The sequence below is a fragment of the Zonotrichia leucophrys genome, chromosome 28 (assembly GCF_028769735.1).
Source record: "Zonotrichia leucophrys gambelii isolate GWCS_2022_RI chromosome 28, RI_Zleu_2.0, whole genome shotgun sequence".
NCBI classification, from domain to species: Eukaryota; Metazoa; Chordata; class Aves; order Passeriformes; family Passerellidae; genus Zonotrichia; species Zonotrichia leucophrys.
In genome coordinates this window covers 1072180-1093533 of record NC_088197.1, presented here as the reverse complement: position 1 = coordinate 1093533, position 21354 = coordinate 1072180, and the positions used below count along the sequence as shown (strand labels likewise).

General features: G+C 50.2%; 1 protein-coding gene across 3 annotated transcripts; it reads left to right on the top strand.

Annotated features, from left to right (window-relative positions):
* Positions 1-3556: 3556 nt before the first annotated feature.
* On the top strand, positions 3557-20298 carry MBD3 (methyl-CpG binding domain protein 3). Of its 3 annotated transcripts, none has more exons than XM_064734326.1 (8): positions 3557-3634; positions 7790-7846; positions 9904-10063; positions 12124-12261; positions 15083-15173; positions 16051-16228; positions 17942-18139; positions 19314-20298. In XM_064734326.1, the coding sequence occupies exons 1-7, from the start codon at positions 3579-3581 to the stop codon at positions 18132-18134; spliced, it is 873 nt and encodes a 290-aa protein (XP_064590396.1). In that variant the 5' UTR covers positions 3557-3578; the 3' UTR covers positions 18135-18139; positions 19314-20298. The 3 variants fall into 3 exon arrangements, with proteins under 3 accessions (XP_064590396.1, XP_064590398.1, XP_064590397.1); XM_064734328.1 differs by lacking the exon at positions 3557-3634 and adding an exon at positions 3805-4013; XM_064734327.1 differs by lacking the exons at positions 3557-3634; positions 7790-7846 and adding an exon at positions 3866-4013.
* The last annotated feature ends 1056 nt before the right edge of the window (positions 20299-21354 follow it).

Here is a 21354-nt window from a genome sequence, read left to right as displayed (position 1 = left end):
CTGATACTGATCCATTTCCAGCCAAATTGTGCCTGGATATCCTTGGGAAGTTCTTGAGAAGTGGGTGTTCTGTCAGCCTGGCCTTGCACAGCAGCAGGATTGTAACCTCAGCTCTGGACAGCTCAGTCCCTGCCCTTACTTCACCTGTGTGACACACCTGGCAGGGTGGGTGTCACCTGCTGCTTCAGAAATTCCCTGGTGTTGCCTTGTTCCATGGCTTGGAGGTCTTTGGGAAGGCTGGAGCTGGGGGTCTGTGGTGTCCATCCCCCTGAGAACCCCGGGGTCCCCGAGCTGGCTGGCAGTGGTGACAGTCACCTTTACACAGCCCCAGTGGCAGAGGTGTGCCCAGCAGGTGAGATGAGATACTGAAAGGAGAAAAACATGTTTAAAATCCCAGCTTTGTGCACTGGCAGCTCTGCAAGGAATGCACAGAGCTTGGATTTGTTTGGAGATTGTTCATCTCCTTGTTTTTCATGCACCACTTCCAGTGATGGATTTATTGCTAATTAACCCTAGAATTAGTGTATAACTGGTTTAATTGCTATATTTCTTTTGCTACAAGATCAAGAAACATTCTTGAAAATACCTTCTGCATTCTTGGGCAAGTCACTGTTAAAATTCAAATAATTACTGTTCAAGTGGCATGGGTGATCTTTCAAATTTTTAATATCCTAGCATTGCCTGTCTTCTAACAGTTAATTATTTTCATAATGAGCAATGAATGCCACATATGTTAGGAACAAAATAAAAACAATGACCTGACAGAGGGGGAAAAAGCTTTCCCTCCCAAACCTGGAGAGGGCCCAGAGGTAGCTTTGGACTTAGAGCTGTGGGTTGATGATGTAAAGGGAGGCTTTGCATTCCTCCTGCCTCTTCCAAGTGTTTGCCCTTGTGGTGGTGCCCCCACTTCACTTCCCTCCTGGAATGTGCCAGTGGAGCTGGGACAGGGTTTTTTCATTCACTGCAGCCACCTGAGCACTGGGAGCCTGCCCAGCCCCTGTTGGTCTCTGCTCCTGGAGCAGCCTCTGCTGGAGCTCCTGGGTTGGGAATTCCATGGCCAGTCCTGCTCTGGAATCAGCTCCTCTGCTGGCTCTGGGAATGCAGAGTGGGAAGCTTCAAACCAGGGATACCTGCACAGTGAAATCAAGTTTTTCTGTCAGGATATCCTGCTGCTTCTTTCCATGTCTGACAACAACTGATTTTGGTGATTTTTGGGATTATCTGCTCATCCTGGGGCAACACAGAGTCTCTGGCAGCTGAATCCACTTTCAGCTGGTGCTTCTACCTGCAAATACCTCACCTGGCAGTGTTCCCAGAGGAACACTGGAATATTTTCCCTTCAGCTCAAGAGTTCATTTCTACCCAAACATTTCACGCAGTCCTAGGAGAGAGTAAATATTTCCCTTCCACAAACTGGCCCCAGCTGCCAGTGAAAACTGATTTTCTGCCTCCTGATACCCTCAGCTCGAGGTCCAGAGGACGTGTGGGGATTCTCCCACAGACTGGCTGTGACACTTCCACATCCAAACAGCTCCACTTGCTCCCAGCTCTGCCAGTTCATTCTTATAAAACACCTCTGGAGGTTTCACCGTGCTTCAGTTTCCCTTTTGCACTCCAGAGCTCCACATCAGTACAAGTTTTTGGTTACAGCAGTATACATTGAGCTGGATTTGAGGTTTGGGGTGTTTTATTACAAAAAACAGGGAAGTGCATTGATGGAAAATAGTGTGGGTTTGATCAATAGTGGAATTGGAAGTTTTCCATCTCTTTTGTGCAAGATTGCAGGAAATAGCAGCCATGGCAGAGCGAGACGTTTCCTACCTGTGAGCCCAGAGGAGACAACACAAACCCCCACAGCCGGTCCCTGGGGAGCCGGAATGCCTTCGGGGCAAAGCTCAGCATCGATCACATTGAAGACACCACCTCCACCCGCACGGATCTTAAACCTTTTTAAACAAAGTAAGTGTAACCCAGCACCTACGGGCGCACCTGGCTCTTGGGAATTGTTTCCCGTTTCTACTCCCGAGATGGACAATTTGCAGCCCATTGTGGGGGTGTGGGCTTCCCTCGCATCCCTGACAAGTCTCACATCCTCCCTCAATCTCCTGCTGCTTTTCAAACGAGGGAGTTTGAAACGAGTGAGTGAGCCCCGAGTTGAAAAGAAAAAGGCAGTAAGTAATTCCCAACAATGTGATGTTTAACGATGGCAGTGCTGGTTCCTGCCCTTGGGACAGATTGGGGATGAGAGGTGCTGTGGGAAGGGCCCTGGGGGTCCTGGTCAGTGCAAGTTGGATCTGAGTCCCTGCTGGGTCCTGGCAGCCCCAAGGGCCACCCTGTGCTGGGGGCACCAGGCCCAGGGAGGGATTGTCCCACTCTGCTCTGCCCTGGGGCAGCCTCAGCTCCAGTGCTGGGGGCACTTTGGGCACCACGGGATCAGAAGGACCCAGAGCTGTTGGAGAGTGCCCAGAGGAGGGACACGGAGCTGGGGAAGGGCTGAGGAGCAGCTGAGGGCACTTGGCTGGTTCAGCTGCAGCCCAGGAGACTGAGGGGAGGCTCCTCGGGGGCTGCAGCTCCTCCCCAGGGCAGGCACAGGGGCAGGGGCTGAGCTCTGCTCTGGCACAGGGACAGGAGCCCAGCAAGGGCTGCAGCTGTGCCAGGCCTTGGCATGGAGCTCAGGGCAAGGTTCTGCCCCCCGAGGCTGCTGGGCACTGCCCAGGCTGCCCAGGGAATGGTGCCAAGGCTGCCAGAGCTGCAGGAGCTCCCAGGGCTGCTCAGGGTGGGGCTGTTGGGGTGGCTGGGCAGGGACAGGGGCTGGGATCAATGATCCCTGAGGGTCCCTTCCAGCTCAGGATATTCCAGCACTCTAAGTTGCTGCCAGCTGGGGACTGGAGGAAGCGCTGGTTATTGACACAAATAGAGTTTGATGTCAGACCAGAGCGGTGGCCAGAGAGAGTGGACACACTGCTATGGACAGCCCTGCTGTAGTGTCCGACACTGATCCCTTCCAACTGCTGCTCCAAGCAGGATTCTTAACAAAAAGCTAATGCATCATTCATTAAAGGAAAATTGATTTCTCTGACTTGCTTTGGGAAGGAGGCTGCCTTGTGGTGTTTCTCAGCGTGTGGATACTGGAATGGAATGGCAGGAGCACAGCAGCTGGGATTCAGGTGCTGGCTGGTGTCTCATTCCCAAAGCTGGGGTTCCCAGGTGGCCGTTCCTCGGCACACACCTCTCCTGGCGGTACCACAGCCGGGAATTTGCCACTGCAGCTGCAGTAGGTGTTGGTTTACACGCTGTCCTGAAAAACTTTTCATTGCTTTGTCTTCACTCCAGTTCCTCGTGTGCAGATTTCCTCCTTTTTTTTTTTTGTTGTGTTTTTTTGTTGTTGTTGTTGGGTTTTATTGAGCGGGTTTTTTTAGTATGCTTCTGTTGCACGGCACGAACCCCGACCCCCCGGGGCCAGCCCCAGGGCGGGGGCCGGTTCTCCCCGGGGGTCCGGGCGGGTCCGCAGCCCAGGGCGCGGGGCGGGGCCGGGGGTCGCGGGGCCGCCAGTGCGGCCGGGGCGGGCGCGGGGGAAGATGCCCAAAGCGGCGCTGCCGGGACACCGGGGGGCCCCGCGGCGCTCGGCGCTGGGGTAAGGCCGGCACCGTGCGGGTTCGCCGGGGTAGCGGGGCTGGCACGGGGGGGGCACCACGCGGGGGCGGCGGGGGGAGGGACTATATGCGGGCGGAGGGATCCGGGCGCGGCGGGCGGTGGGAGGCGGCTCGGTGGGTGGAAGGGGCGGGCGGAGGGAGCGGCGCGCACCGGACGGCGGGAGCGGGGCCAGGGCCGGGACCGGCACCGGGAGCGCAGCGGGAGCGGGACGAGCCGGGCCGCGGCGCCGCCTCCCGGGGGCACCGGGAGCGCAGAAGGGCCGGCGGCGGCAGGAGAGCGCGGCGGCCGGGAGGAGCCGGCGGGAGGCGGCCGGAGCCAGGCGGGAGCGGGCCGGGAGGAGCCGCCATGGAGCGGAAGAGGTGGGAGCGCTCGGCGGGGCCGCCCCGGGCGCGGGGGGCCGGGCCGGGGCTGCAGCCACAGGTGGAGGGGAAGGGAGCGGGGAGCCGGCCCGGGGCGGCCGCGGGGGGCCGGGGATGCTCGGCCCCCTCAGGGATCGGGGAGCGCCGTGAGGAGCCCCCGCGTCCCCTCAGAGCGGCTCCTGCCCCGCGGGCACTCCGGGTTCTTTATTCTCGAAGGAGCAGCGCGGGGGGTGCTCCTCCTTCCCCGGGGCTCGCTCCGCTGCCCTCTGGGTGCGCTCGGGGATTGCGGGGAGGGAGCCCGGGCTGCTGGCGGTGCTGGCCCCGGGGCGGGTCGGGATGCGCCTTGCCGGGAGTGTGGCTGCGGGGGGAGCGCACGGCCCCGGAGCTGGAGGGGTGCTATTTATAGCCCTGCATGGCTCATATGGCTGTAGGTGGCCATATGGATCCTCCCCGCACCCACGAGGCCCCCGCGGGCTGAGGTGTGAAACTCGCGTCCAGCGGGAGCTGCGAACGCAGCAGGAGCTGTCCCTGTGTCCTCACCTGGCCCTGCCTGTCGGGAAAATCCAAACCCTCAACTTCTGCCTCTGACACAGGATCCTCACAGCACGGTTTGGTTTGGGAGGGACCTTGAAGCCCATCTCATCCCACCCTGCCATGGGTAGGGACGCATTCCACTGGACCGGGTGGCTCCCAGCCCCGTCCATCCTGGCCTTGGACACTTCCAGGGGTGGGACAGACACAGCTTTAGCTCCAGGTTTCATTTTTAGAATCAGGTTATGGTTGTGAGAAAAGGGGAGTGAACCAGAAAGTGCCATCCTCGAGAACGTGAAGCCGATTCTGCTGCTGCAGCTCGGAGGCTGAGGGCAGGATGAGACCACCAGCAGCAGCTGAAAGCTTCAGAGATTCTGTTTGTCCCAGAACTTGTTTGTTAAGTTGCAGTGTCGGAGATGAACTTTAAAAAAAGGGGAAGAGAGGATAAGTAGCATATTTTTATTCCCAAATTATGATGGGTTTTCCCTTTGTATCAATTTGGACAGAGATCAAAGGTAGAATAGAGCTTTGTTGCGCTAATTTTTGGTTTCTGTTGCATTTTGCATTACCTCAGAGTGGTAAATGCAGGTGTGGCAGTTCAGTAATACCTGTGGGACTTCTGCCTGTTGTTTACCTGGGCGATTGTTCTGTCCAGCTCCCAGGCACGTACAGATGCAGGGAGGGTTTGTGGAAAACTCCCTGTGAGATGTGTTTGAGCCAGTCTCTGGCTGGAAATTCCATCTTCCTCCAGGTCTGAGTGCCTGGACAGGTTTTTACAGCCAGTCCTCGAACCTCATCCTTAGGAGGGTTTTGGCTGAGAGGGTGGGCTGGATTTGGAGTGAGCAGAAGTGCAGGGATGGAGGATTGCAGGAAGAAAATCGTGTCAGGGATTTTGTCAAAGTGGCAGGTTGTCTTTGAGGGAGTTCTGGCTCTCTTCAAACTCGGGGTTCTCACATGAGGGAAGGAGAATTTAGTGCTGCTTTGTGGGGCTTTTTTTCTGCAGAGTGTTTTTCTCCTGAAGGTTTGATGGCCAAGTGTCAGAAATTTGGGATCACTGTTGGTTTGTGCCTCAGGATGTTGACATCACTGTGCTGGGAAACTTCACACTCTTGTGTGAAACTTATTTTGTTGAGAATTCCTTACCTTTGCAGCACAAATGTAAAAAGTTGGAAGGGAATGTTTTTAACACTCCTCCAAAGATATTTTGATCAGTACAATCTTTTCCAGAAAAAATTGTGGAGCAAAATGCTTTCACGGAGTCTGTGCTTTGCTTTTCCTCTGTTGCTCTGGTTTGCCTGCAGGGAAGCTCATAATTTCTCATATGAGAAGGAAACAGCCTCAAGTTGCACCAGGGGACTTTTAGGTTGGGTATTAGAGAGATTTTTTTCATGGAAAGGATTAGAACAGGCTGCCCGGGGCAGTGGTGGCGTCATCATCCCTGGAAATATTCAAAAAACATGTGGATGTGACACTTGGGGACATGGTTTAATGGTGAACATGGTGGTGATGGTTGGATCTGATAAGCTTAAAGGTCTTTTCCATCCTTAACAATTCCATCATGCCTGAATTGAGCCCTGCAAAATCATCTGGTTGTAATTGTGTTTGTCCCGGTGTTACAGAGCTGCCATTTGGGCTCTCCTTTAGGGATGTGATGCTTCTGGAAATCTGGGGAGATTTTGTGTGTCTCCAAGTGCTTTGTTTGGAGTTTTTGGGGGGGTTATTTTTGGTATGGTTGGAGTCCAAGTTGCTGAACGAAGACCCCCCCCTGTTGTCCTGTGGGGACATCATCCCTTGGGACAGCCCCACGGGGATGGGGACAGGTCAGGTCCCCGGGGCTGCTCCCTGGGGTGGGGCTGTGGCTGTGTAGGGTTGTGGGGTGCTCTGTGGCACCTGGATGTGTCACCCCCTGGCCCGGTGTGGTTTTCATGGTTTTCATGGCCGTGCCAGCCCATGCCAGGGTGGCCCAGCTGAGTGTGGGACCCCGGGGCAGGGCTGGCTGTGGGTGCTGCATCCAGGGGTGACTGGGGGTGCTGTGACAGAGGTGCTGGCACTGTAGTCGTGCAGTGTCCCCATCTCCCTGTGAGGGTATCTCCTGCAGCTCTCCAGGAGCCCCCGGTACCGGGATTTGCCTGGAGCAGAGCTGGGGAGAGGAGTGAGGGAGGGAGCAAGAAGGAGAATCATTTTGTGTTCTTCCCTTGCCCCTCCAGCGAGGACGCAAGGCTCTGAGTGTCTGCTCTCAGTGCCCCGTTTTCCTGGGCTGTCCCTGCCTCCATTCCTTCCAGAGGCAGGCGGTGGCTGGCTTTGCTCAGGGTTTGGTGGTTTTTTTTTTTGCCTTTTGTCCCTCGCTTCCCAAGTTGTGCAGATCCTGTGCGGGCTAAATGGGAGAGCGGAGGGGAGGAGACTCAGATGAGGGAGGAGGGGAGAGGGCCTGGGCAGCCGCTCTCTCCTTAAGGATATAAGGCAGGAAACAAAGGCTGAGCTGCACATGGAGAGCAGGGACACCTGGCCCTTCAATGGGCTGCCCCGAGCGGGCTCAATCTGCCCGCAAAAGTCTGGGAATGAGAGCCGGGGGTGGCTGCGGTGGCTCCGGCAGCCAGGTCTGTTTTGTTAGCGAGAACCAGGCGGCCCAAGCGAATAAAGCCCCGGAGCTGGTGATGGACGAGCGTGGCAAATCCTTTGCAAGTTGTAAACTCCTTTGCAGCTCGGCCTTTCACACAGGGGGCTGTGGCACAGCCTCATTTGGGAGCTCAGGATCAATCCGGGCCCTCAGCGTCACTGCCTGGGGGTGTTACAGAGCAGAGGTTGGGCTTTGCAGCTTTGTACCAAAATGTCTCGTTTCTGGGCCTCTTTGTGCAAAACCAGGAGTGCAGGAGGAGCAGAAGGAGGTAAATTCTGTATTTTGTGACGTTTAAAGTCACTTTAACAGCGCTCAGAGTTCTGTGGTACCGGGGGTGTTTCTGTGTGTCCTGGTGTGCATCAGGAATCCCGCTCGAGTTTTGGGTTCCTGTGGCTGCCCCCACACCTCTGACCCTCCCAGGTGTGTGTAGGTGCCCCAATGTCCTGCATGGTCCTGCCAGAGGGTCCCCAGGAGCTCCAGGGCACCCCATCCCTTCCTGTCTCAGTTCCCTGTCACCTTTTGCTCATAGCTTTGCTCCCTGGCCTGCTGTTGTCCCAGAGACCCTGGGGATGATCCTGCCTTTTGCAAGACCTAATCAGAATAAAAGTTTTTCTTCTGAACATTTCAGTGCTTTTCCTTTGGGCCAAGCTTCCCCAGGAAGAGACAGGACTCTCAGTCATTTCAGGTGGGTTTTTTGAGACTCTGAGCAGCTTTTCAGTTCTTCCTTGCAAAATGACCACAGCACATAGTAAACACACAGAAATGAAGGGCTCTGTTCACTTAAAATCCTGTCTTTGACTGTACTGACTGTTCTGGAAGTTACTCTGCACTTTAATGCATTATTTTTAAACCTGCTAAGACACTAAACCCTAAATTAGAGCAGCAGATCTTGGAAGAGGAAGCAGTGCCATGTTCTTCATGTAGCAGGAGCTTTTCTTCCTGGCTTCACTGGCAGCAACAGCCCTGCCCTAAAGCTGCTGAGTTGGTTATTCCTCTCTCTGGATTGAGGCAAATAACTGCCTTTAGAGTTTGAAAAAGTTATTCATGAATTTGGGGCTGGACGCAGCCTCTGTTCCTTGGTCCTGCTCTGTGTTGTGTCCTGGCCCAAGTGCAGCTCCACAGGGAGCTGAGGAATAACCAGTGGGGGAGTGTTTCCTCCTCCTCCCCTGGCCTCCAAAGATGGATTATTTTCCTCAGCTGGTTCATTCGTGTGAGCAGTGGTGGTGGCAGGGAGGAGATCCAGGCAGGATAAGCAGCTTGGGAGCAGTTGGAGCCAGGAGCTTCCTCAGCAGATGCTGTGTGGGATCACCACAACCTTTCAGACTTAACTCCTTCCAGAGACTTTTTCTGATTTCAGTTTCAGTGTAATTTATATTCAATTGATCTCAGTTTTTGGAGACCTTTTAATACTTGGGTACTTTCTGGGTTTCTTTTTTTTTAATCTATTTTTTTCATGCACAGCCTGACTTAACCTAATTGCTTTGTCACTGTCCTATACCAGAAATTCTCTGCTCATGCTGGTTTTCCCCTTATAAAGCTTCAGGGCAGGAGACAATATGTGAACATTGACTTTTCCTTTTGTTTTGTTTTGTTGTTTAGACCTTGGTAAGGTTATCAGTATCTCACCAGTGTGAGATAAGGGGGTAACTGGCATTTTTGGTCTTAAAATGCCTTGCAGGCCATTAACCTGTGATAGTGGGATGGATATACAGGGAATGAGCTTCTCCTGGATGTGAACTAGGGCTGAATATGCAAGTTGCAAAGCAGAGAAAACCAGAAGTAATTGACAGAATAAAGAGGTGTTGTTATGATGCTTAGTGAAAAGGTGAAAAATACTTGGTGCTTATTGTCTTTACAGTCCTACACTGCAGCCATTACACAGTGGCTTATTGTTACTTTATGAATAAAAAAATAGCTTATGTTGGATTGTTAAAAAAAAAAATCCCCCAAAAAACCAAACCAAAACAAAAAAATCCCAACAACAACCAGAAAAAAAAAACACCCAAACAAACAAATAAAAACCAAACAAAAAAAACCTCCTCAAAAAACAAACTAAAACAAAAAATACAACAAAACCCCAAAGAAAACATCAGTAAGAATTTGGAATAATTTGTAACTTTTCTCCAGGTTGAGTCCTTGTGGAAACCCAGGTGTTACAGAAGAGTCTCTCTTCCCTTTTGCCATTAATGGAAAGTTTTACAAGGTTTTGACATTTATCTTTGCATCACTTTGGATTCTTTGCCTTGCAGCTTGTCAGTAGTTAACTTCTGGTTTTCTCTTTTTCTGAAGTCTTCAGGGTGCTACAAAAGACAGAATCAAACCTGAATGTGCTGTTCAAGGGGCAGGGAGAGCAGACAAGGAGCATTTTAGGTGCTGGTCAAATGCAAGAGTCCTGAGAGAAGAAATTATACTTGAAAATGTGCATTTACTATGAGAGACAGCTGAATGAAAAGTGCATCTGTGCTGAGATCTCCCTTGATGGTTATTGTGTGCATTATGCTACATTTGTTTATCTGATCTGAATCTTCCTCTTGACATACAAAACCATTTTAACTTAATTTGTGTGTTCCACATGAGAAGCAGTCAATATGAAAACATTTCAAAGCTGAACGTCAGCTCCATTCTGCAAAGTCCAGCCTGTGTTTTTGAGCATGGCAATCAAACCCCTCCCTGCTGAGGTGCAGAGGAGGTGCAGGGGGTGGGGGTGTGCCCGGGGGTGGACACCTGGTGTGTTTCTTGCAGCCCCAGTGGGAAGAAGTTCCGCAGCAAGCCGCAGCTGGCACGGTACCTGGGCAGCTCCATGGACCTGGGCACCTTCGACTTCCGCACGGGCAAGATGCTGATGAACAAAATGAACAAGAACAGGCAGAGGATGCGCTACGACTGCTCCAACCAGGCCAAAGTAAGAGAGTGAGAGGCTCTGCTGCTCCCCCTCCCTGCTGAGGAGCTGCCAGAGCAGCCTGGGAGAGAAGGGAGAATGCAGCAGTTCAGAGCTGGAGTGTGAATTGGAGCTGTGTCAGAGCAGCTCTGCTGGTGGGGGTTGGACAAATGCTGCTCCCAGGGGGTTGGTGCTGGGGAGGAGAGTTGTGGCACTGCTCAGTCTCCTGTGGAGGAGGGCAGGGAAGAGACTGTCACCTTCCTCAGTTCCCAGCACAAGACAGGCATTGCCCTGTGGGAATGAGTGCAGAGGAGCCCCTCTGCTCTGAGCCAGCCTGGCACAGCTGGGCCTGCTCACCTGGACAGGAGAAGGCTCCAGGGACACCTCAGAGCCCCTTTTGGGGCCTGAAGGGGCTCCAGGAGAGCTGCAGAGGGACTGGGGACAAGGCCTGCAGGGACAGGACACAGGGAATGGCTCCCACTGCCACAGGGCAGGGCTGGATGGGAGATTGGGAATCAGGAATTGTGGAATCCATCCCTGGAATGGATTTCCCAGAGCAGCTGGGGCTGCCCCTGGATCCCTGGCAGTGCCCAAGGCCAGGCTGGGCAGGGCTGGGAGCAGCCTGGGACAGTGGGAGGTGTCCCTGCCATGGCAGGGGTGGCACTGGATGGGCTTTAGGGTCCCTTCCAATCTAAACCATTCCAGGATTCTGTGATCCCCTCCCTGCAGTGTGAGCTCACCTCCTCCAGCACAATCTGCCCCAGAGCCCCACATTGCTGGAGCTGTGCAGCAGCTCTGCCCTGCCCTTGCCTTTGGAGAGGAGAGGAGGGGTTTGGGTCCACAGGGATGAGGAGATGCTGCAGGAGAGGTCAGCTCTGTGCTGCTGCCCCAGCTTTGGCACTGATGGAAGGGGAGGTGGCATTTGGGGCAAAAAGCCTGAGAGGGAGGAGGACTGTGAGGTCTATTTGTAGAACAAAATAAAAGATTCTCTAGCTGCTAATTCAGATTGTTGAGGTGTCAGGATGGCAGTGTCAGGCTCCCTGTCTGCATTGATTGTCCCTGCTCGTTCCTCAGGATCTTCATCAGATGCTAAAATCCTTCCCAGAACCCAGCAGCTGCTGTGTATGCACCTAAACACTGAATGTGGAAAAGGCACAATTCTCATTTCTGAAATACCTCAGCCAGTCAAGGATCATCTTCACGAGAGTGCTGGGAACATTTCTTACACTCCTGGTGCTGCAGGGATATTTTGAGACCTGCCTTGAGGCAGAGAGCAGCAGCTCACACACCTCTCAGGCTAAAAATTCTGCCCAGAACTCTCAATAAATGTACAAATGTTATCACTGGCTTCTGCAAGGATTAGCACCCAGATGGTTCAGAATTATATTTGTCCTGAATACATCTTTTCTACATCTCATGAATAAATCTGTGAGGCAGACACAGCGTTTGCATCCCTGAGAACAAAGCGTGTCCTAGAGCCATTCCAAGAGTTGTGTGTTGGATTTTGGGAATGAGGAGCAGCCTTCCTATGCTTCCCCTAACAGAAAATGCAGTCCTGTAGTGCAAAATTGATTATGAGCTGCATTTAAAAGCTGAGCTTTGTTCAGAACCAAAGGTAAAAAAAGGGATTCAGCTTTCAGTGGTGTTGGTTTGTTTATTGGTCACAACTGGATTTAGAAGGAATGGTTTGGAGTGGTTCCTGGATTTAGAAATCAGCCTCTAAATCCCTGCTTATAATTTTTTTATTTATTACAAATATTATGTTGTAATCCTCTCTTTTAGTGATTACACATGGTTTGTTCTGACTCCTAAAATCATTTAAAATGGGAGTAAAACTGATGTGTGTGAGCTCACATGGGAGGAGGCTGCTATGCTAAACAGAATGAGTGGAAAACTTTGATAGGTCTAAGGCAAGATTTGAATTTAGTTATGTATTTTTAGCAACCTAACTTGTATAACTTGAGATTAGACAAGATTTGAAGCCCAGGAACTGTTCCCTGCTGCACTTCTTTGTGGCTGTAGTAGCATTTTAGCAATCTGAAAACATTTTTGTGGCTTTCTCCTTTTCTTTTTGTGTGAAACAGGGCAAGCCTGATTTGAACACAGCCCTGCCTGTGAGACAGACAGCCTCTATCTTCAAACAGCCTGTCACCAAGATCACAAACCACCCCAGCAACAAGGTGAAGAGTGACCCCCAGAAAGCTGTGGACCAGCCCAGGCAGGTAAGGCTGAGAAACTCCTGGATTTCCTACTGGGAGGATCCCAAAATAATCTGCTTTAATTTTGTGATGCTGAACAAATGCTCCCTGGCAATTCCTGATGTCTGGCATTTCAGAATTCAGAAAAATCTGCTGTTTCAGAAGCAGTGGCTTGCAGTGCTCCCAGCTCTTAAAATCAGAACAAATCCCATTCCCAGTCTCTAGTTATGGACTCTGCACACTGGGATTTACAAACTGCAGCCTTTGGTTGGATCCCAATTCTGTTGTAGCTAAACCTGCATTTCCTTCATGCTGAAATTAAGTATTATCTGCAAAATTATTCAGACATTGTAACCACTTCAGAGGACACTTGGGTTTAGAATCACTGTCAAATGTTGCAGTTGTGTAAGAATTCCATGTTCCATTAAATCCTTGATCCATTAAATCCTTGTTCCTGCAGGGATCACATCCACTGTGGTGTTTGTTGCAGTGCAGGGGACTGTACATTGCTAAGAGTAAACTCTGCCAGTATAAGATCATAAATTCACTTAGAATCTTATTGTTAATCCAAAATCAAAATGTTTTTCTTACCATAATGTGTATTAGCAAGCAAGAGAACACACCAAAATTAAAGGAAAGGATGCTCAGGACAAGGGAAGGTAAAATAAGCTTTATCTGTTGGAGCACTGAAAACCTTTTCTGAAAACTTCAAAAACCACTTTTTGAAGGCAGATTTTAAGAATTTAATAAACCCAGTTCAACTTAGAACTAGAACCGCCAGATGTGAGATAGAACTTATTTGAAATGAGTGGTTTTTTGGTGGTTGAGGTGGGTTTTTTGTTTTTTAAGCAGATTGGCGGGGTCTCACCATGGTTTTTTGGGGAAGCAGATCCTGTATGTTCACAGTGTTGTTGCTACTCCTGCAGCTTTTATAGTTAAGGCAATAAAAAAGAACACTAAAGATAAAATACCCTCTCCCAGTTCTGAGCTGGATTTGTGTTCCTCTTTAAGATATTTTACTGGATTGCAGAATATTTTGACATTTTCTCAGCAGATTCCAGATGTTTCTGCAAAATTTGAAAGCAGTGCCAAGTCCCATCATGCACTGGCTTAAAAATCCCAGAATTCTTGGGGGCTGGAAGGGATCTTAAAGATGATCCCATTTCACCCTCCCACCATGGGTAGGGACACCTTGCACTATCCCAGGTTCTATTTGAATTTCTACCACATCACACATTCAGCTTTTTAAACCTGGGGAGAGCCTGTGACTCAAAACCTGGTAAAGGAGAGACATGGGGGAAAGGACCAAACAGAAGGAAGAAAATAATACTTTACCTTGAACACAGTCCTTGCATTCCTTAACTTTCTGTGGGATATGTAGGAGAGAAATAGGGTGCAGACAAGGCTGTCTCACACTGTGGGCTTGCAGCTGAAAATCAGCCAGCCTGGCCTTGTTCTGCAGCTCAGAGCATTGAAAGTTCCAGGCCCTGCAAGAGAAGAGAGTTTTCCAAGGCAGCAAAATGGGAGAGAGGAGTTGTAGGGCTGTGTTGGAGCCCTGGCTGCTGAGAATTTCAGACTTTCTGTGCTGCCAGGCACTGACCCCCAAGATAACACTGCACTGACCTGAGGCTGTGGAGAAGCTTCCAAAACTGAATGATAGAACTGGGATTGTTGGTGTGGAGTTTGAATAGAAGTGAGTGATATCACAGGGTGGAAACTTAGAGTTGAAGGTTTTAGAATATAATAATAAATATAAAGCAAGATGGAGGTTTTAGGGCGGAGGCTGGTGCTTTTTCCTTTCTTCTCCTTCTCCTTCTCTTTCCTTCTCCTTCCCTTTCCCTTCCTTCTCCTTCTCCTTTCCTTCTCCTTTCCTTCTCCTTTCCTCTCCTTTCTTCTCCTTTCCTTCTCCTTTCCTTCTCCTTTCCTTCTCCTTTCCTTCTCCTTTCCTTCTCCTTCTCCTTCTCCTTTCCCCTTTCCTTCTCCTTCTTCCTTTCCCTTTCTTTTTCCCTTTCCTTCTCCTTTCCTTCTCCTTTCCTTCTCCTTTTCTTCTCCTTTCCTTCTCCTTTCCTTCTCCTTTCCTTCTCCTTTCCTTCTCCTTTCCTTCTCCTTTCCTTCTCCTTTCCTTCTCCTTTCCTTCTCCTTTCCTTCTCCTTTCCTTCTCCTTTCCTTCTCCTTTCCTTCTCCTTTCCTTCTCCTTTCCTTCTCCTTTCCTTCTCCTTTCCTTCTCCTTTCCTTCTCCTTTCCTTCTCCTTCCCTTCTCCTTCCCTTCTCCTTTCCTTCTCCTTTCCTTCTCCTTTCCTTCTCCTTTCCTTCTCCTTTCCTTCTCCTTTCCTTCTCCTTCTCCTTTCCTTCCTTCTCCTCAATGGGTTTGGATGGTTTGGTGTAATTGAATAAAAAAGTCCACATTATGAGCCATGGGTTGGTTGTTTATTGGGTAAAAAGTAAAAATAATTTAGGTGTCATTTCTTAATTGGGTAGTTTATCCTTATCTTGTAGAGAGAGATAGGGTTCCATTTTTAGTTTGTTGGACTGAAGTGCTGTAGAACTCAGGGTTGGTGAGACTGTAGCATAGATAAGAACTGATAAACATCTGAGTCCCAACAAGAAATGCCATCTCACACATTTAATCCCAGCCCTGGCAAAAAGAAGTTAAGGCTTGACAGGGCTGATTGGCAGTGAGGATTGTTCCTGCTGCTGTTGGAGGTGGCAGATCCATCCCTTCTGTGGTAAATCCACATTAAATGTCCTCAGCCCTGCTGTTCCCTGTCTGCACAGGAGGCAGGGATTGTGTGGAGCTGTCGGTTCCACTCCTGGTTGTACCAATAACCTCCTGCTTTGTCTGCAGCTCTTCTGGGAGAAGAAGTTGAGTGGCCTGAATGCCTTTGACATTGCAGAGGAGCTGGTGAAGACAATGGACCTTCCCAAGGGGCTGCAAGGTAACCAGAGGGTGCCCTTCACCCAGGGCTGGCATCTGGCCCCTGGCAGGGGGAGTGAAAGTGCTGGGGGTGAGCTCCTCTTCCCAGGGCCTGGCAGGGCTGTGCCCATTCCTGCTGCAGCAGGAGCTGTGCTGCTGCCTGGGCTCCCAGTGCCCTTTGTTCTGAGGGCACATTGAAGCAAAGCCTCTCTGCCTTTTGGGGATTCATTTTCCCCAACAGCAGAGCGTCCCAGATTGCTGTTTGGGTTTGGGTTGGGAAGGATCTCAGAGCCCATCCAGTGCCAGCCCTGCCATGGCAGGGACACCTCCCACTGTCCCAGGCTGCTCCCAGCCCTGTCCAGCCTGGCCTTGGGCACTGCCAGGGATCCTGGGGCAGCCCCAGCTGCTCTGGGAAATCCATTCCAGGCATGGATTCCACAATTCCTGATTCCCAATCTCCCACCCAGCCCTGCCCTGTGGCAGTGGGAGCCATTCCCTGTGTCCTGTCCCTGCAGGCCTTGTCCCCAGTCCCTCTGCAGCTCTCCTGGAGCCCCTTCAGGCCCCACAAGGGGCTCTGAAGTGTCCCTGGAGCCTTCTCCTGTCCAGGTGAGCACCCCCAGCTCTCTGAGCCTTGTTCAAGCAGAATGGAAACATCCTCCTTTCCCAGTTTGGTGATTTCTATTATCTTTTTGATTCTAACAATGAGGAACTGCTCTAAGTTTCAATACCCTCAGAGAGCTGCAGAGGTGCTGTTAGAAGCATTTAGCTCTGAGATTTATGTCATGTGAGCTTTCCAACTGACAGCCTGTGCTTTGCCATTAAAATTTCATTCCCATTGTCCTGATTTCCTGCTCCCTGCCTGGGGCAGTGCTGCTCATGGATTTCCCTCCCCCTTGCAGGGGTTGGCCCTGGCTGCACAGATGAGACTCTGCTCTCTGCCATCGCCAGTGCCCTGCACACCAGCACCATGCCCATCACTGGGCAGCTCTCTGCAGCTGTGGAGAAGAACCCTGGGGTCTGGCTCAACACCTCCCAGCCTCTCTGCAAAGCCTTCATGGTGACTGATGAAGATATCAGGTAGGAGCTGGAAATAGCACTTGCTGTTCTGGAGCGAGGTTCCTCGTGCTCAACCAGTGCTTTGCTGTTCTTTCTGAGTGTCTGATGGAACACTGTGCCTTGGGAATTCGCTGGAATGGCTCTGGAGCAAGAGAGGAGACAAAAGTAGTTACATGAAGCTCTGTCATGTGCTTAAATCCCACTGTTTTTTATTTTGGCCATGCTCAGTTACTCTGCAGTTTCAGGCTCATGTTTGCTTTTTATGTCAAGTTTCCTTTTATTACAAAAGTGTCTGAGTTGGGGGAACCTTGACTGAGGCACCTCTGAGCAGAGATGGCATTGGAGAAACCCTGTACAGGACGATTGCATTCTCTTCACCTTCCTCTGTGTCAGTAAATGAATTAAATAAAACTTATGGATTGCCCATACCCAAGTCATACCTGCTGGCAGGGAACGAGGTGCAGAGATGGCATTGGAGAAATCCTGTACAGAGGGATTGGATTATCTTCACCTTCCTCTGTGTCTGTAAATTAATTAAATATAATTTGAACAAGGTGCAGAGATGGCATTGGAGAAATCCTGTATGTGGGATTGCATTCTCTTCACTTTCCTCTGTGTCAGTAAATGAATTAAGTAAAATTTCTGGATTGACCATGCCCAAGTCATGCCTCCTGTGACAAGGGGCAAGGTGCTGAGATGGCATTGGAGAAATCCTGTACAGTGATTTGGGAGGTGGCATTGAAGAAATCCTGTATACAGGGGGATTGCATTCTCTTCACCTTCCTCTGTGTCTGTAAATAAATTAAATAAAATTTCTGGACTGACCAAACCCAAGTCATGCCTGCTGACAGGGAACAAGGTGCAGAGATGGCATTGGAGAAGTCCTGTACAGTGGGATTGGATTCTCTTCACTTTCCTCTGTGTCAGTAAATGAATTAAGTAAAATTTCTGGATTGACCATGCCCAAACCATGCCTGCTGACAGGGAACAAGGATGCAGCTGATTCTGCTATAGGTTGCTGTAGTAATTAAATATTGTTAAATCAGGATTGGTCAAACTCAGCTTTAAGCTTTTAATGGAGAACTGACTATACCAAAGGCCTGCAGCATGCAATTTGCATTCATTAAGTGTTTAAAGGCAGTCCTTGCTTTGACTGCTTGATAAATCTTTTGGAATTGCAGGATGATTTTTCTGGGCCTGATTGAGACATAAATGGCCAGGAAAAACAGTGTTTGTAACTTTGATGTCCTGTGGCTGAGCTGAAATAGGAGCCCCATGAGCCACTGGTTGTTGATCACTTCTTTGCTGTGCTTTGACTTCTTAGGGTTGGGACTCAAAAGGAAAATGAACAGAAAGAAATGGCCTGAAACTTAATTTCCTCCAGTCACATTTTTAAAAGTCTGTGCAGGGTAGGCTGACTTTAGATATTAGTAGCAGGAGTTAAAAATCAGCATTAGGCTGCTAAAAAGTTGGCTGCTAGATTAGCCAAACTTCAGCCAGAAATCAACAGGTCTATGACACATAATATAAATACTGAAGAAATTTTTAAAGTGTTTTTCATCTTCACTCAGAGTACAATGCCAGGGTTGTGGGGGTTTTTGGGGGTTTTTTTGTTGTACAATGGAGTTCTTAGAGGGCTTTTCCAGTCCATGCTTTGATGTTGGAGGGACTGGGGACTCTTCCCTTGACAGGGGCAGCCCTGGGGCTGATGTTGGGTGTCCCTGTGTTGGGCAGGAAGCAGGAGGAGCTGGTGCAGCAGGTGAGGAAGAGGCTGGAGGAGGCCCTGATGGCTGACATGCTGGCCCACGTGGAGGAGATTGCCAGGGATGGGGAGCCTCCCTCGGAGAAAGAAGGAGCAGAGGAGGAAGGAGAAGAAGAAGAGGAGGAGGAGGAGCAGGACCATGACCAGGAGATGGAAAATGTATAGTCCAGGTGGGTGATTGTGCTGTGTCTCACCTTAAACACTGGGGGCAGGAAGGTTGTCAAGAGGAACCTTAAATATTGATGAATTTTCACTTTTTAGCCTGGAGTTTGAAAGGTGTGGGGGCTTTGGGTCAGGAATGGGGGAGGTGGGAGTGAGACCCCACCTGCAGAGCTGCCCCAGCCCTGGGCAGCAGCAGCAGGAGGACGTGGGGCTGCTGCAGCCAGGCCAGAGGAGCCACGGAGATGCTGCCAGGGCTGGAGCCCCTCTGCTCTGAGCCAGCCTGGCACAGCTGGGCCTGCTCACCTGGACAGGAGAAGGCTCCAGGGACACCTCAGAGCCCCTTTTGGGGCCTGAAGGGGCTCCAGGAGAGCTGCAGAGGGACTGGGGACAAGGCCTGCAGGGACAGGACACAGGGAATGGCTCCCACTGCCACAGGGCAGGGCTGGGTGGGAGATTGGGAATCAGGAATTGTGGAATCCATGCCTGGAATGGATTTGTGGAATCCATCCCTGGAATCCATCCCTGGAATCAGGAATTGTGGAATCCATCCCTGGAATGGATTTCCCAGAGCAGCTGGGGCTGCCCCTGGATCCCTGGCAGTGCCCAAGGCCAGGCTGGGCAGGGCTGGGGAGCACCAGGAGGGACTGAGGGAGCTGGGGGGGCTCAGCCTGGAGAAAAGGAGGCTCAGGGCTCAGCCCCAGTTGTGTCTCAGCCTGTCTCCATAGGAAAGGTTCTCCAGCCCTAAGATCAGCTTAGTGGCCTCCTCTGGAGCCTCTGAGACAAGAATCAAGGATGTGGTGGGGGAAAAAGGGACTTTTTAGGATAAATAGCTGAGGAGCTCCTTTGAAGGGAATGGGGATTTCAGGTGGGAGGAAGATTGATTTTGTTTAGCAATCCTTGAAGCCTGAGGATTGATTATAATGTGCAATCTGCTTGGCCTTTGGGAGATCCCATCTTTTATCTGAGCTCTTTTTTCCTTTTTCCCCTATCAGCAGCAGTAGCTGTATTTGGACAGTGAATACCTTGAATTCCTTTCTGCTCTAGAGGTCTGGCAGGAGCCAGAACAAACTGAGTGCTGCAGGTGAAACCCAGGAGTGTGTTAAGACAGTGGGATTTCTCCTTTTAAGAAAAGCTACAAAAATTCTTTTTGACTTACAAGGTCTTTTGTTTTTCCTCTTTCAGGGAGTTCCATCTAAGAATTCCCAGTATAAACCCATTCAGCAGGGTCAGCACAAGCATTCACAGAGCCAAGAGTGCACCATCAGTCCAACTGTACCCCAGAGCCTTTGGATGGACTTCAGGAAACATGGAAGCTGATGGTTCATTCACTGCAGGGGAGTTCTGCAGATGGAACTTGACTAAACTCTACTCCCCTTCCTTTTTCTACAGGAGTAGGGTGATTGGGAATGCAAAAGTGGGAGGGGATAAAGAATATCAATGGTGGGAGGGAAAATCCGAGGAACTGAATTTGCTGGCTCTTTTTTTGGGTTTTTTTTTTTTTGGTATTACTTTTTGTGGGTCAGTGCTGGGTGATACATTTTTAAGCTTTTCTATCAAAGTACTTTTAATGACCCACAGAAACACTTTTCTCTCTAACCCAAGGGAGGGAGATGCTGTTTCACTCCTTGGCTACTCTGCTGTGGGCTACCTGTTTGTACCTGACTGTAGGGAGGTCATTTCATGTTGTGGATGGTTCATTCCATGTGTGAGTTGCTGTTTCCTCACAAGACCACATTGGTCTTGCAGGTGTTTGGAAGTGCAGGCTCAGAGCTGAGCTGCCAGTGCCTCTCCCACCTGGGCTGGGTGAGGAGGGGAAGCTGCACTCGAGGACTTGGGCTGCCAGCTCTGGGCATTTGGCTCTTTGGTTATTCCACACCACAGTTTGGATCCAAGCTCTGTGTGTCCAGACATTTGCCTCCAAGACTCTGTTCACAATATACCCAACCTGAGGTATATTTTACTTTGGTTTAAGTCCAGTCAGAAGGACTTTCTCAACTGGGGATGGAAGGATGACTCATTTCTGACTGATAATGAGGAAAACTTCCTCCTTTTTCTCTTCTGGTGCCAAGAACCTGCCCTCTGTTCCTCAGTGTGGAGGGAAGGGGATCCATTCCAACAGGTGTGGCTACACACCTGCTTTTGTGTGCAGTAATGTTCTGACCTCTTTAAAAAAAAAAAAAAAGGTAAAAGGTTGATTTTTCTATAATTGATATCTAAAAAAAGGAATTTAAAGCTTTTTATTAAGTATTGAATCTTTCTTATTTGCATGTGCAGTGAGGTGACCAGCATTTTGTGTCAACAATTGGACTGATGTGAAACCTGCCTTAATGTGTTTCTAAATATTGGGCTTCACCATGGGTACCTTGATTGATCCCTCAGTCTCTTCCAGTACATCTTTGAGCATTTTGGGGTAACTTGTGGCTAAAAATGGATTTCTCTGGGAAGGGAGACAAGGAGAGGGGAGGAAGATGAGAGCTGATAGCTTGGGGAATGTGTTGACTGGGTTGCAGAATTATTTTAGTCTTAGGGTATCCATTGCATAACCGTGCGTGGACGTCTCTGCTGAGAGAACACTACAGGGTGGTGCATGAAATACTGTGCCACCAACCAATTGTATGAGTTGTTGGTATCCCAAAACTTGGGGAAGAAAGTAGCTCCCAGAGCCTTTATTGTGTGAGAAAGATTAGCAGGGACAGCCAGGGGCCAGGGAATTGCCTTTGGGAGTAGTGCAGCTTAGTGATCCCTGAAAAATATCCCATGCCAAAGTGATTGATCCTTTATTCACTCTTTTCTTAAAGGTTTGAAAACACAAAATTGGTTGATATTGCTCATTTGAGTACTGCAAGGAGACTGAATTGTACTTTGCTGATGCTGTGCCAGGTGCTGCTTTGGGGAGCTTTACCTGGCACTGCAGGCAGCCACCATTATTTTCCTTTCTGAACAGTCTGTTACAGTTACTACTCTGTAAATCTGTCCTCTTGTAAGTCATGGTGTTGAATTAAATGTTTCTCACAAAGAAGAGGTTCCTCTGGTCTGCCTCAAGCCCTGCCTGGAGTTTTGTGCTCTCCCTTTCCCTTTCTCCCAGTGGAGATGCTCTGGGGGTTCACTTGGGGGCTCCAGTCTGAGATTTGGATCTGGACATCTGGACATCCCCTGGCAGAGGGGAACATGGAGGGAAACTTGTGCAAAGCAATTCAATCTTCTGCAGAATCCTCTCCTGTGT

Bases quoted from the DNA above. Each gene is read 5' to 3' on its own strand.
- MBD3 (XM_064734326.1), top strand. From the start codon at position 3,579: ATGCCCAAAGCGGCGCTGCCGGGACACCGGGGGGCCCCGCGGCGCTCG. The intron at 7,847-9,903 runs GTGGGTTTTTTG...TGTTTCTTGCAG, and splicing joins AGGACTCTCAGTCATTTCAG to CCCCAGTGGGAAGAAGTTCC. The intron at 15,174-16,050 runs GTAACCAGAGGG...TCCCCCTTGCAG, and splicing joins CCTTCCCAAGGGGCTGCAAG to GGGTTGGCCCTGGCTGCACA.